The following is a 13,378-nucleotide window of genomic DNA, read 5'->3' as shown; positions in this document are numbered from 1 at the left end:
TAAAGATGCATGCAATTAGATCCTGAAATAAAGTTACCTGTAGAACTCTGGCTCCAGAAGCCCATAGACCTCTTGATTAGCAGCAGATATTCCAGCAAACATATAGTAGAATATATGGAAGTTCTTCTCTCCTTCATCCTGATGCACAACTCGCGATTTCTCCAGTAGATACTCATTGAGTTTAGCACTTCTTACTGAATAAAAGCACAAATTTATTCGATGGAATCGTACTGTTGACTATGATGCAGTGTCTCAGCTCGAAATGTGAACAATTTTTTCCCCACCAGAACTTCCCCGTCTCCCACAGATCCTGCTCAACCAGAGTTCTTCCAGCAGTTTTACTGCTCCAGATTCCACCATATGCAGTGTCTGGATTATCATAAACTCATTCTTGAGAGTATATAATTATTATCCTTAAATCCTCACCTCATGAACTGTAAACGGATTCTAAGGAGATCGCAAATGAATTTAAATCACTTCACTAGTTTTGTGTAGTTGAAGATGGAAGGAATAAAGTTACACTGAGGAAACCATGCTGTAGTTTCCATATTGTCATTCAGCGAAGTGATAGAATCTTAGAGTGTTTTAAACATATAATAACTATCATTCAGGAAAAACAGGTTTCTAATTTGCCATCAGCGACACAAATTTTAATGGAAATTAAGTGCAATGTCACATTATAAAATTATGCTCCAGTTGCCTCAAAAGCCTTTGCTTTGGAAAGGTTTTCAATCTCACACAAACCTATCACTGTGGCAACCCACAGATTATTTCCTATCATCTGGTGCGCTTTACTCAATGAGAATTATCGTCAAAATTCATGAGATCAGATTGGCAGAAGTGAAACATTAAAATTCATATGTATACAAGGAAGGTGGTTCACCTGATTCAAACTATGCAATATGCAACCACAGAATTAGCAAGCTTACAGTTGTCCAAAAGGAAAAAGGACAGTAACTTAAAGTTAAGCAAGGAAGTCTGTGGACACTTGGGCTGAGTTCAATACACAATGTGCTAGAGAAACTCAGCATCCATAAGAAGTAAAGCGTAACCACTTTGTACCTCAGCCCTTTGTCAAAGTATGAGTGAAAAAAAGGTGTCTGAATGAAAAAGTAGGGGGTTGGGGGGGTGTGAAGAAGGGGAGAGCAGGGAAGAAGGAGCAGTAGGAAAGAACACAGGATAACAGGAGGTAAGAAGTCATAGGTGCAAGGGTAGAAGAGAAAAAAGCTGAGAAGTGAGAGGGTAGCTCTGGGATACAAGAGAGAAGGCAAGAGGGTGGGGAGCTGGAGAAAAGTAGGGACAGGGAAGGAGAGAAACTCAGGGAAGGGATTTAATAGAAATTGGAGATGTCAATGTTAGTGTCATCTGGTTGGGGAGTTCCCAAACAGAAATCAAGGCACTGTTCCTCCAGATTGCAGGTAGCATCTTTTTGGCAGTGCATCATGCCACAGACGTACATGTTGGCATGGAAATGGTGTGTGAAATTAAAAAGATTGGCCACTGGGATGTCCTTGCTATTGCAGCAGACAGCGAAACAATCTTCCAGTCTACATCAAGTCTTACGTAGTTATCTACCACAAGTTGACAATTCCTACCTTCACACAGGTTACTAGCTATATGGAGAGAAAATGGTGTATACATATACACACACAATAATCACATATACATAATTATAACATTTAAAATAAATACATCTTGGGATGATTTACTTGGTCACATGATACTGTTCATTAATCTTACAGCTGGCAGGAAGAAGCAATTTCCCAGGTGGGAGTCCTGATTTTGATGCTCCTGTACCTCCCCTTTGATGGTAGTGAGTCAAAGTTACAGTGTGCTGGATGGAAAGGATCCTCTATAATTCTTTGAGCTCTATTTTAGCAAAGTTCTTGGTAAATGTAGTCAATAGAGGAAAGGGAGACCCAGTGATCTTTTCAGCCTCTTTGATGGTCCACTGAATTGACCTCCAGCTTGATGCTTTGCAGCTACAAGGCCAGACAATGATGAGGCCAGACAGGACACTCTTAATTGCCTCACACTCCAGACACATTATTATAACACTCCAACTTACTTGTCCTAAAACAGCCTTAGGCAGGAATTATCATCCACTCTGCTCCATTTTTAAATTCAAGTCACATTACTTCAGAACAATCTTGCCAGTAATGATTTAACACCTGCAACCATTGCCCAAACCAGAGCATGAGGAAAAACAAGGATTTTTTTTTAAAAGTTCAGGTTTACACATCTTAAGATATTTTAAACATTGTTGGAGACATTGACCATTTCTTTCCGCAGATGCTGCTGAGTTTACCAGCATGTTCCATTTTTAATTTCAGCTTTCCAGCATATGCAGTTTTTTTAAAGAAAAAAAAGTTATATTTGGTCTTTAAACAATTCGGCAAGAGTAGTTTAACCAAAAGTGCTAGTCCAGATTCTACCTCAACACGACTTCTTAGAAATCAGCATCGATGTAATGATTCCAGTTTGAGGGATTTGGGTTATGTGGTTAGGGTGGAGAAGTTGGGCCTGTTATCCTCAGAATAGAGCAAGATGCATGAAGTTCTGTTAAAAGCATTTAAAATCATGTGGAGATTAAGCACAAGTAATGGAGGAAACTACCCATTACAGAAGAGTCAACAGGGACCCCTGAGAACACAAGACACAGGAGGAGTAAGTTATCTAGCACTCAAGATCGTGACCAATCCTCGACCAGCTTTGATCTCCCAATATCCAGAAATCAACTATTTTGAATGAACATAAGAAACCTGCATGCCCAGATCCAAGATTATCCACAATCAGAAAAAAGTGATTCATCTCAGCTGTAGCCAGCTTACTTTTTTTTAAATTTTGAAAGTGCTCCGAGACTCTACAATGGAAAACACCCTCTCTGCAAACACTGAGTTTTCAAAATCCATTGTAATGATCTAACAGAGGCTTTAACAAGGAGCCTCAGGGACATGCATGTTACTCTTCCAGCATCTGGTCTATTCCGTGTTCAAACACCTGGTTCTTGCAGACATTGGCATCAAAAGCAGAGCGTTGGGCCATAGGGACAAACCATTACAGCATGGAAGACACTAGCTGATCTACAAGCAAGCTTCAGCCCTGCTAGGAATGCTTAGAATAATTTTGTACAGTGCCATACCAGGAACAAATTTCACTTGCAGCTTCTGCCTAGCTTCCTAGAACTCGGGTAAGCTCCCAAAGCAAGGAGGTGTGTGATTTCTCTGTGAATGGGATCATTCCACCCAATCCAAAATGCACCTACCACAGACCTACCAAGTGTCTGGAACAGTCTCAATTGATCCATTGATTACACAGAGCTGAAGTTCTGCAAACCAGTTAGACTTGTTCTTCGAGGACACAGGAACAACTCTACAAAGATAGAATATATGTAACTATCTGGTTTGGGGTATCCCAAACATTCTCCTCCCCAACATGAAGGGGTATATCAAAGACCCATCAGCTTTCACCAGGTACTCTGCAACAGTGAACAAAAGTCAGACCCAGACCAGAAAATATATTTCAAGCTAAAGTGAATAAAATTCTAAAACTGTGCATGTCACCCAACCCTGCTAAATGCCTTCTTTTGGTCTCTGAACAGAAGAACATTGCCATGAATGGACCAGCCCTGCACCACATAGAACTGATCAACATAGATCATATCAATCAGAACATCGCAGCACAGAAACTGGTCCCTTCAACCCTTCTAGTCTGTGCCAAATTATGTTTTTTTTTGGCTAGGCCCATTGACCTGCACCAAGTCAATACCTCTCCTGTCCAAATTCTCCTTAAATGTTAAAATTGAAGCTGCATTGTTCACTTCAGCTGGCAGCTCGTTCCACATTCCCACCACTCTGTGTGAAGACGTTCCTCCTCATGTTTTCCACTTTCATTCTTAATCCATGTCCTTTGGTTTGCATCTCACCTACCCTCAGTAGAAAAAGACTACCAACATTTACTCTATCTATACCCCTCATAATTTTAAATACCTCAATCAAATCTCCCCTCATTTTGCTATGCTACAGGAAATAAAGTCATAACATGTTTAGCCTTTCCCTGTAACACAGTTTCTGAAGACCCGGCAACATCCTAGTAAATCTTCTCTGCATACTTTCCATCTTATTGATATCTTTCCTATAGTTAGCTAATCAAAACTGCACACAATACTCCAAATTTGGCTTCACCAATGCCTTATACAACTTTAACATTACATCTCAACTCCTATACTTAATACTTTGATTTATGGAGGCCAATATGGCAGAAAGTCTCTTTATAACCCTATCAACCTGTGACACCTCTAAGAGAATTGTGTAGCTGTATTCCCAGATCCCTCTGTTCTACCACACCTCAGTGCCCTACCATTTACCATGTATGACCTTTCAAAATGCAACTCCTTACACTTGTCAGGATTAAATTCCATCTGCCATATTTCAGCCCATTTTTCCAGCTGGTCCAGATCCCTCTGCAGGCTTTGAAAACCTTTGCTGTCCAGAACATCTGCACACTTTCTGATCCAATTTACCACATTATCATCCATATCATTGATATAGTTGACAAACAACAATGGTCCCAGCACTGATCCAAGGGACACCACTCGTCACAGGCCTCCACTCTGAGAAGCAATGATTCACTACTACTCTCTGGGTTTTCCTGTCCAGCCATTGTCGAATCCAGTTCATTAAACTCCCCTGTGAGACTTTGTTAAAGGCCTTATTAAAGTCCACGCAGACAACATCCACAGTCTTTCCTTCATCATCTTTCCTGGTAATCTCCTTGAAAAACACTAAGATTAGTTAAACATGACCTACCACATACAAAGCCATGTGGACTATCTCTAATGAGTCCATGGCTATCCAAATAATTGTATATCTGATCTCTTAGAACACCTTCCAATAATTTACCTAAAACTGACATCAGGCTCAATGGCTTATAATTTCCAGGGGTACTTTTGGAGACTTTTTTTAAACAATGTGAGCTACCCTGGGCACCATACCCATGGCCAAGGACATTTTAAATATTTCTGCAAGAGCCCGTGCAATTTCTACACTAGCCTCCCTCAAGACCCGAGGGAATATCTCGTCAAGCCCTGAGGATTTATCCACTGTTATTTGCTTTAAGAAAGCAAGCACTTCCTCCTCTTTAATCTGTATGGGTTCCATGACTTCACTGCTGGTTTTCCTTACTTCTCATGACTCTATGGCCATTTCCTGAGTGAATATTGATGAAAAACATTTAAGACTGTACTCGACATTAAGCTTCGACCTCACAGCGCACCTGATTGCAGACTACTGGGTCTTGGTCAATCTCCTTCCCCACTCTTGGCATAGGAGACAGATGCTAGTCTTGCTCATATCCCACTACTCAATATGGGATGGGAAATAAACTCCTCTCTTCCACACAACATTCATATTCTGTGGACAACAATCTCACAATTTTAAAAATTGTATTTGTGCAAGTGGCCACTGTTACTCAGGTATGCAAGTTAGTCAATGTGGGTGTAATAAGCATTTAAGAAAGAGAGGTCTGAGTTAGGGCATATCAGAGGTTAAAGTGTAAAAAAAAAAATTTAAAAAAAAGCGGGAATCAAAAGCAAACTAGCATCGAGAAGGTTTATTTTTATTGAATGACAACATTGTTTGACTGGTTTAATGTATCCTAGATTTTGTACTTTAAATGGACGAGGGGGGGAGGTAGGGAGGGTGGGATGGGAGGAGGGAGGGGGGAGAAAATGGCACTGTATATATTTGAAAAGGAAAAAGTATGTATCATGGTCAATGTGGTTTATGGTGTGAAAAATAAAAAAAATTTAAAAAAAGACACCTGCCAATTAGTCTGCCTAGGGTTCGAAAACTCACATAAAAAGGAGCTGAGAAGTTAAATATCGCAGAACATTATAGAAAGTGAACTCAAGCTTAAATGCTTTAAAAAAAGTAGAGCAACAGTGCAAATGTAATGACATTTTCAATGAGTGAGAGTAGCTGAATAAAACACAGTTCATTCTGCACAATCTAGGTTTGCCTTTAAGATGCAAGGGAACAGGTTAGCATTAAGAGGATGTGAAAATTCCACTCCATCAAGTTGCAGCACAGAAATGTTAGTATTTTAATGGAGAAAAGCCACAAGGCCGAGTTAGAGAACATTAAACCCAATTAAACCATTTCATTGATACGATATTTTACAAATAAGTGTATGCACGAAATGTATGTAGAGGATCTCAGCATTAAAAATTTGATACTATAATCATTCCATTTTGATTATGTGTCATTGGAGATGACAATTCACATTTCCCGAAAGATCACTGATGTATAGAAAATTATGGTTTTTTTTTTTACCTGTTGTACCATGAAATCTCAGCTGAATATATTTCCCAAATCTGCTACTGTTGTCATTCATCACTGTCTGGGCATTCCCAAACGCTTCCAGAAGTGGATTCACCTGCAAAAGGATATTAAGTTTTCCCTTTAAATAAAATTCTTAAAAATTAAATGCAAGAACAGGAAACCATAACAACAAGGCTTAGAGCTTGATTTAACCTACAGTGCATAGTGGACCAATCCTTACCATATGCTTTTGTCTAATCCATGAAGGATCCGCTGCCTCTGGTGGAAAAAAAGAAAGATCGCAGCAGGGCAAAGTTTGGAACATGACAGACACATGACAGAAGACAGTATTGCCAGGAAGATAGATAATGTATGTTGTAGCCATGACTGCTGAGCCAAAACCTGTCTTTTCCACCAATAAAGAGCTTGGTCTGGAAACATAAACAATTATTTTTCTCCCACCAATGCTGCTTGACCAGCAGAGTTCCGACAACAGACTGTTTGGCTTCAGTCTAGAAATTAGACTCTGATGTTGTGGCAGATGATGTTTGTGTTCATATGCCATCAAGTTGAAATAACAAGACCACAAATGTCAGCCAGCAAAGAGAGAAGCGTTCATTACAGTGTTATCAGGCTTGATATAGACACATAACTTGACTGGCATCATGACATCTGAAGTTTTAACAACCTCATGACGTAGCCACATTGAGTAGGCCAGGGCTTCTCAGTAGACCTACAGGTGCTGCTGAGTACTATGCCTCATGGCTGTAGTGGCTAGTTGCCAATAGATAGGAGGCTGTTGTGTCTAGCTATCACAAGACAGGAGCTGTTAGCGCTGGTTCTGCCCACTTCCGCCAAGTGTACCGCTACAATGTGTTGATTTGAGTAGTTAGTATGTCAGGGGGAGGGTGCAGAGAAAGGAGCTGGGAAATTATAGGGGACAGAGGCTGAGAAAGATGCTCTCTGACACAAGAAGTGAGTGACAGGCAGGGGAAAGAGAAGGAAAGGAATCAGGGTGAGGGAAAACAAAGGGGGGGAGGGGAAAGAAAGGTGTTACCAGAAAATGGAGGTTGATATTAATGCTATCTGGTTAGAGACTGCCCAGACACACAATAAAAGGATGCTGTTCCTTGAATTCACAGATGGTCTCAAACTGGCAGCAAATGAGGCCATGGACACAGTCAGTGTTGGAATGGGATGTGGAATTGAAGTGATGGTCTCTGGGAAGTCGCTGCTGATGCAGTAGTCAGAATGAAGGAGTTGAACGTAGCGATTCCCCAATTGTGCCCAGTCTCTCTGATTCACAGAACGCCACATTGGATGCAATAAATAACCCTGACAGATTCACAAGTATTGCTTCACTTGGAAGACATGTTTGAGGCCCTGAATGTTAGCGAAGGAGGACATTTGGTTGAGAAGGGATGAGTGGACTAGGAAATCACTGGGAGAGACCAATCCCTATGGAAAGCAGAAAGGGAAGGGGACAATTTGTTTGGTGGTGGGATCACATTGTAGTTGGCCACAATTGCAGAGAATAATATGCTGTATGTGAAGGTTTTTGATAGCACCTTGCAAACCCGTGATCTTAACCAGCTAGGAGAAAACCAGCAAAAGGATCTGAATAACATCACCCGGAAAGTTGTCCTCCAAGCCACACCACATCCATTGGCAATATATCATCTGCCAGTGGATCAATATCCTGGAACCTTCCTGAGCAACTTTGTAGCAATACCCACATTTCAAAAACATGGTTTAAGAGGCAGCTCATGGTAATTTCTCAAGCACAATTAGGAATGGGCAGTTAATCCTTGCTCAGCTTGCAAAAAAAATGAAAAGGCTAATATGCCTCACAAGCACCATACTAATTGGATAATAATGATAAAAGCTTTTTGTGATCTATTTTCCCAATCAGCCCTTCTCCCCAGAACCTTTGATGCCCTGTCTAAACAAGAACCAATCAATGTCTGCCTTAAATACACCCAATGTCCTGGCCTCTATCACTGCCTCTGGTTGAAGAAGTTCTGATGCATCTCTACTTTTGAATCCTGAAGTTGTACCCTCTTGTCCTACATTTTCCCACCTTGGGGAAACAACCTTTCAACATCTACTCTGTCCACGCCTTTCAACATTCCAGATGTTTCAATGAGATTTCCCCCCTCAGTCTCCTAAATTCCAAATACAGGCCAAGAGCTGTCGAACACTATTCGTATAACCCTTTCATTCCTTGAATCATGCTAGTGAACCCTCTCCAATTTCAGCACATACTTTCTTAAATGAGGTGCCCAAAACTGCTCACAATACTCCAAGTGTGGTCTCCAGTGCCTTATAGAGCCTCAACATCACATCCCTGCTCTTCTATTTCTCTTTAAACAAATGCCAGCATTGCATTTGCCTTCTTCACCACCATCTCAACCTTCAAGCTATCCTGCATGAGGATTCCCAGGAACACGGAGGTACAATGCACGCAAGCCCCAAAATTCTGACTTGCTCCAGCCAAACAGGTATGACAGCAAAACTCCAATGATCTGAAATCAGATTTTCCAAAATCCTCATTTATCCAAGGTTCAAAATTGAGACTCTGGCGTTGGAAGCTCTGGCAACTGAAGAGACAGGAGCACGCCGACTCATCAGTGAGTGTTCCACCATCCTGGGAAGCCTCCCCGGGGATCAGCAGCAGCAGTGGGGATGTGTCAGGGATTGGGGGCGGAAAAAAATATTAGCAGTGTCCACTGAGAGGTCTTGGTGATCGGCAGCGGCATTGGGTCAAGTGATCTGCTGTTGCTACTGGGCTGTTTTAAAATATGACCAGTTATCCGAAAATAAAACATTTATCCAACAACAGGTCTGGTCCCAACCACTTTGGATAATCGGAGTTGTACTGTACTTCAAGAAGCTTAAAGAGACAGGCATCTGTGTTCAAAGATTGGGGGTAAAACAGGAAGAATGGGAGGAAAGTACAGACCAACAGACAAAAAGTGTTAATTGGATATAAGAGGACAGGAAAGAGGAAGAGAGAGGATGGATTTTGGCTCTGTGAAAGGAGACAGAGCTAGAGGACAGTGGATGTGGGGGAATAGGTGGAGGGGGGGGTCTAACTGAAATTAGAGAAATCAATGTAAATACCATCTGGTTGGAGGGTGCCAAGACTGAATACGAGGTGCTCCTTCTCTAACGTGGGTGATCTTAATCCAGTAGTGACGAGACCATGGACAGACATGCCAGCAAGGGAATGGGGCGGGGAATTCAAATGGTGGCCACCAATACCTCCAAGTAGCAAGCTCTGCTGTACTAGGCTGTGTCCATTGAGAAAATTTACATGGAACACTGCTGCCAGAGAGCAGCAGAAATATTCAAGGATCCACGCCTACCAGGACATGCTCTGTTCTCACTGATGCCATCAAGAAAGAGGTGTAGGTACCATACGACTCATTCCACACTATTGATAATAGAAATTCTGCCTGGCCGCAGGTAAAAGAATCTCAGGGTTTATGTATGCACTCTTGCAATAAATTTGAACTGTACCTCATCAGTGAGTGTTCCACCCCTCTTCCCTGGAACCATCCTACTAAATCTTTTCATCTTTCTTGAGAGCCTTTATCTATAATAGCTAAAATTGGATGGATGGATTGAATAGGAAAGTAACATACAAATTCCTGCTTTGTTTTTGGTCTTTACTTACGAATCTCATAACCTTTACCATCCACGTTCAAAGAAAATGCTTTGTTAGAATAAATTGTAAACAATAAATTAAAAGGGAAAATAATTCAAGTTCTCAAACAGCTGCAGTCAAGCAAGAATAAATACCATGCTCTTTTCTAGTCAGGAGCTTGGCCATGGCCCAAAAGTTGAACAAGCGAATTTGCTTCAGCAAACAATTTGTTACGGTTGATTAAACACCACTAAATAAGCCACATTGACATTAAATTGAATCTAAATCATTAAATTTCTGCCTTGAAAAAAAATATTTGATCAGAAGAAAGTTTTGTGTTTAGCTGACACCAAGACTTTAGGTTTCGGCTCCATATGCAAGGTACAAAAGTATATTTTTAAGAACCTTGATCTGTTGCACCACCAGTTTAGTCTATAGTTAAGAATGTCCTGTTGATAGTGCTGCCTGATCCCAGTGATAGTATTTACAGGATCAGAAAAGAAACCTGCACTGGCAAGTTTTGGATGTTGCTGTGTGAGAAAATAACACTAGATTCATTTTGGCAAAAGCCCTTGAAGTCAGAGCAAGTTTTCCGAAGAAAGCTAGAAACAGACATGAGATACAATCAGATCAGATTCTATTTATTATCATGTAATAAAACAGAAATGTAATTTCAAATTTAGACATACAGCATGATAACAAGACATTTCAGCCCATTTTGTTGCCCAATTAACCGACAACACCCAGTATGTCTCAAACAGTGGGAGGAAAGTGAACACCCAGAGAAAACCCTATGCAAATGTGGGGAAGAACATGCCAAGTCCTTAAACAGCGTAGGATTCAAACCCCAGTCCCGATTGCTGGCATTGTAACAGGGCTGCTCTAATCGCAATGCTAACTGAGCAATATTATTCTAAATTGCCTTTAGTCTGCCATAAGGAAAAGATTTTCCATTAGCTTGTGCTTCTTACAGTCAGAGGAATAGCAAAATGTACTCAGAGTCACAGTGTCCGTGGATTCACCTCCAGCTTCCTCAACCTACGCAGCTGCACATGGATCTGGTTCAGCTCAAACCATCCGCAACCTGAGCCCAGATCCAAACTTCCAACATAATGAGGAAGCTTCAACACCTGGTGAGGAACCCATCTTGCCCTCACCATCCTCTCAAATCCCAGTTCTAATACCAGATTCTCATGAGTCAGTCTCCAGCAGCCCGCAGTTTGGTGTGAGTACTTTGACCGCGAGTAGCCAGCAGCCCACCAGATTAGAACTAGATAAAATAGGGGAGAAGATACCTGAACATATACTATATAAATGGGATGAAAAATTGGTACAACGTAGGAATTCACCGGTATTGCATCATCTGTTCAACATTTGGAAGAAGATTCATGTAGAAAGGAATAAAACAAATTACCAACTACCAAAACTAATATTGACGCAAAATCAGCTAATCCCTTTTACAATAGATAACCTTTCCTTTAGAGAATGGGAGAGAAAAGGGATCAAAAGAATAGAAAATTGTTTTTCGGGAAATAAATTATTATCCTTTGAACAAATGAAGGACAAATATAACTCACGATACAATGTTTGCATACTACCAACTGAAAACCTATTTGAAGGACAAATTGGGAAACAGTCTGAGGTTACCAGAAGGAAGAAATTTTGAATATGTGATTACAGACACAATGATAATCAAAAAATTTGTAACAAACATGTACATCAAACTGCAAGAAAAGGAGAACGAGGAAACAAACGGTAAACCTAAACAAAAATGGGAACAAAATCTAAACATAAAGATAAAGAATGAAACATGGGAGAAGCTATGCTCTGGAACTATGAGAAATACAATAGACATGAGGTTACGCATGATACAATATAACAGGATACACAGGCTATACATCACACCTCAAAAGTTAAATAAATGGGACCCAACAGTGTTGGACAGATGTTTTCGCTGTAAAAAGGAAACGGGAACAACAGTACATGCAATTTGGGCATGTGAGAAAGTGAAAAAATTTTGGGAAGATCTAAACCAGATAGTAAATAAAATCACAAAAAGCAATATACCAAAAAACCCAGAGATCTTCCTTCTAAGTGATATAAGAAATAAAGAATTTGGACTCGATTTGGATGGAGCACAAAAAAGATTTGTTATGATAGCCCTAGCTGTAGCAAAAAAATGTTTTATGTCAACCTGGAAATTAGAAGACAACTTGAGAATACAACAATGGTACATAGAAATGAATAAATGTATTCCATTACAGAAAATAACATATAATTTAAGAAATAACATCACAGTATTCGAACAAATATGGGAGCCATACATGAAACACAATAGAGAAATCCTACCGTGGACATCTACCACCTAAAATGACAGAAGGAGAAGACTACGAAAAGAACTGACTCAGTAAAATTTCTTGTTTATTTTTATTAAGTGACAACATTGTTTAATGGGTTTAATGTATCTTATAGATTGAACTTCAAATAAATGGGGTAGGGGGTGAGGGAGGGAGGGGGAAAAAGGGGGAGAAAACGACAATGTATATATTCAAGAGAAAAATGTCTCTGTATCTTGGTCAATATGGTTTATAGTGTGAAAAATAAAAAATTTTAAAAAAGTTAGCCAGCAGCCCACACCCTGTGTGGGTTCCTCGCCCACACGTGACCAACAACTCACCACCAGTGTGTGCCCTTCATCCACAGAGCACCTCACTGGTCTGCCACCATGGTCACTGCCCTTGGGGTTGCCTCCTCCACTTCTCCTTCTCAATGACAGGAGTTCTCCCTGTTAATGGTGCCCTGCACCAATCCGCTGCTCCCTCAGAGTCTGCAACCCCTCAAAGTTGCTTGGACCCAGACCAGACAGCTGCAGGATTTTAAAATTAAAACACCAACAGTCTGCTCCTTTAACAGGCTGCTTAAAGCTTGCATGGAGCAGTAGGATCCTGCAGGAGAATGCTGTCTCGGCCAGCAGCAGATTTACTACCACTTGGGCCACAGGCTGAGCTTTACTAAGGCCTCCCCTGACCTCACCCCCCTGGTTAGTTGAATAGAATAAAGTGAAATTGTTCCATTTATTAGCCTTTAGGCATGATCACATAGTTAGCCACCGGGTATGTGCTGGGAATAAACCAGTATTAGTGAACCAGTTGGAGGAGGGGAGGAAAAACTTCATTAAAAATAATAAAACAAAACTTTACCTTACAGAAGCCATCTGCTAGCCCCAAATAATTTGAAAAGTCTGTTAGTTACAAAAGGATAAATAAAATCAGTTCTAAAAAAAGTCTCAATACGAAATAACACAGAAGGGAGAATCTTTTTAAAAAAATAAATATCTCATGGAGAAATCCTGCATGAGCAGTGTAAATAGGTTTTGATCCTCTTCAAGGCTGAAAATGAATGCTCACCT

At 40.6% G+C, this 13,378-nt stretch overlaps 1 protein-coding gene across 3 annotated transcripts in view; it reads right to left on the bottom strand.

Annotated features, from left to right (window-relative positions):
- The window catches only part of LOC138757217 (myosin-IIIa), a 171,964-nt gene that overhangs the window by 101,142 nt on the left and 57,444 nt on the right, over nt 1-13,378 (bottom strand). For all 3 annotated transcript variants that reach the window (XM_069924200.1, XM_069924198.1, XM_069924199.1), the window contains exons 5-6: nt 6,333-6,435; nt 38-194 (exon numbers count right to left, since the gene is read on the bottom strand). In XM_069924200.1, coding sequence (XP_069780301.1) covers nt 38-194; nt 6,333-6,435 — 260 coding nt within the window. The remainder of the gene's footprint in view (nt 1-37; nt 195-6,332; nt 6,436-13,378) is intronic.

This window comes from Narcine bancroftii, chromosome 3 (assembly GCF_036971445.1).
Source record: "Narcine bancroftii isolate sNarBan1 chromosome 3, sNarBan1.hap1, whole genome shotgun sequence".
NCBI classification, from domain to species: Eukaryota; Metazoa; Chordata; class Chondrichthyes; order Torpediniformes; family Narcinidae; genus Narcine; species Narcine bancroftii.
This window is presented reverse-complemented; position numbering and strand designations above follow the sequence as displayed.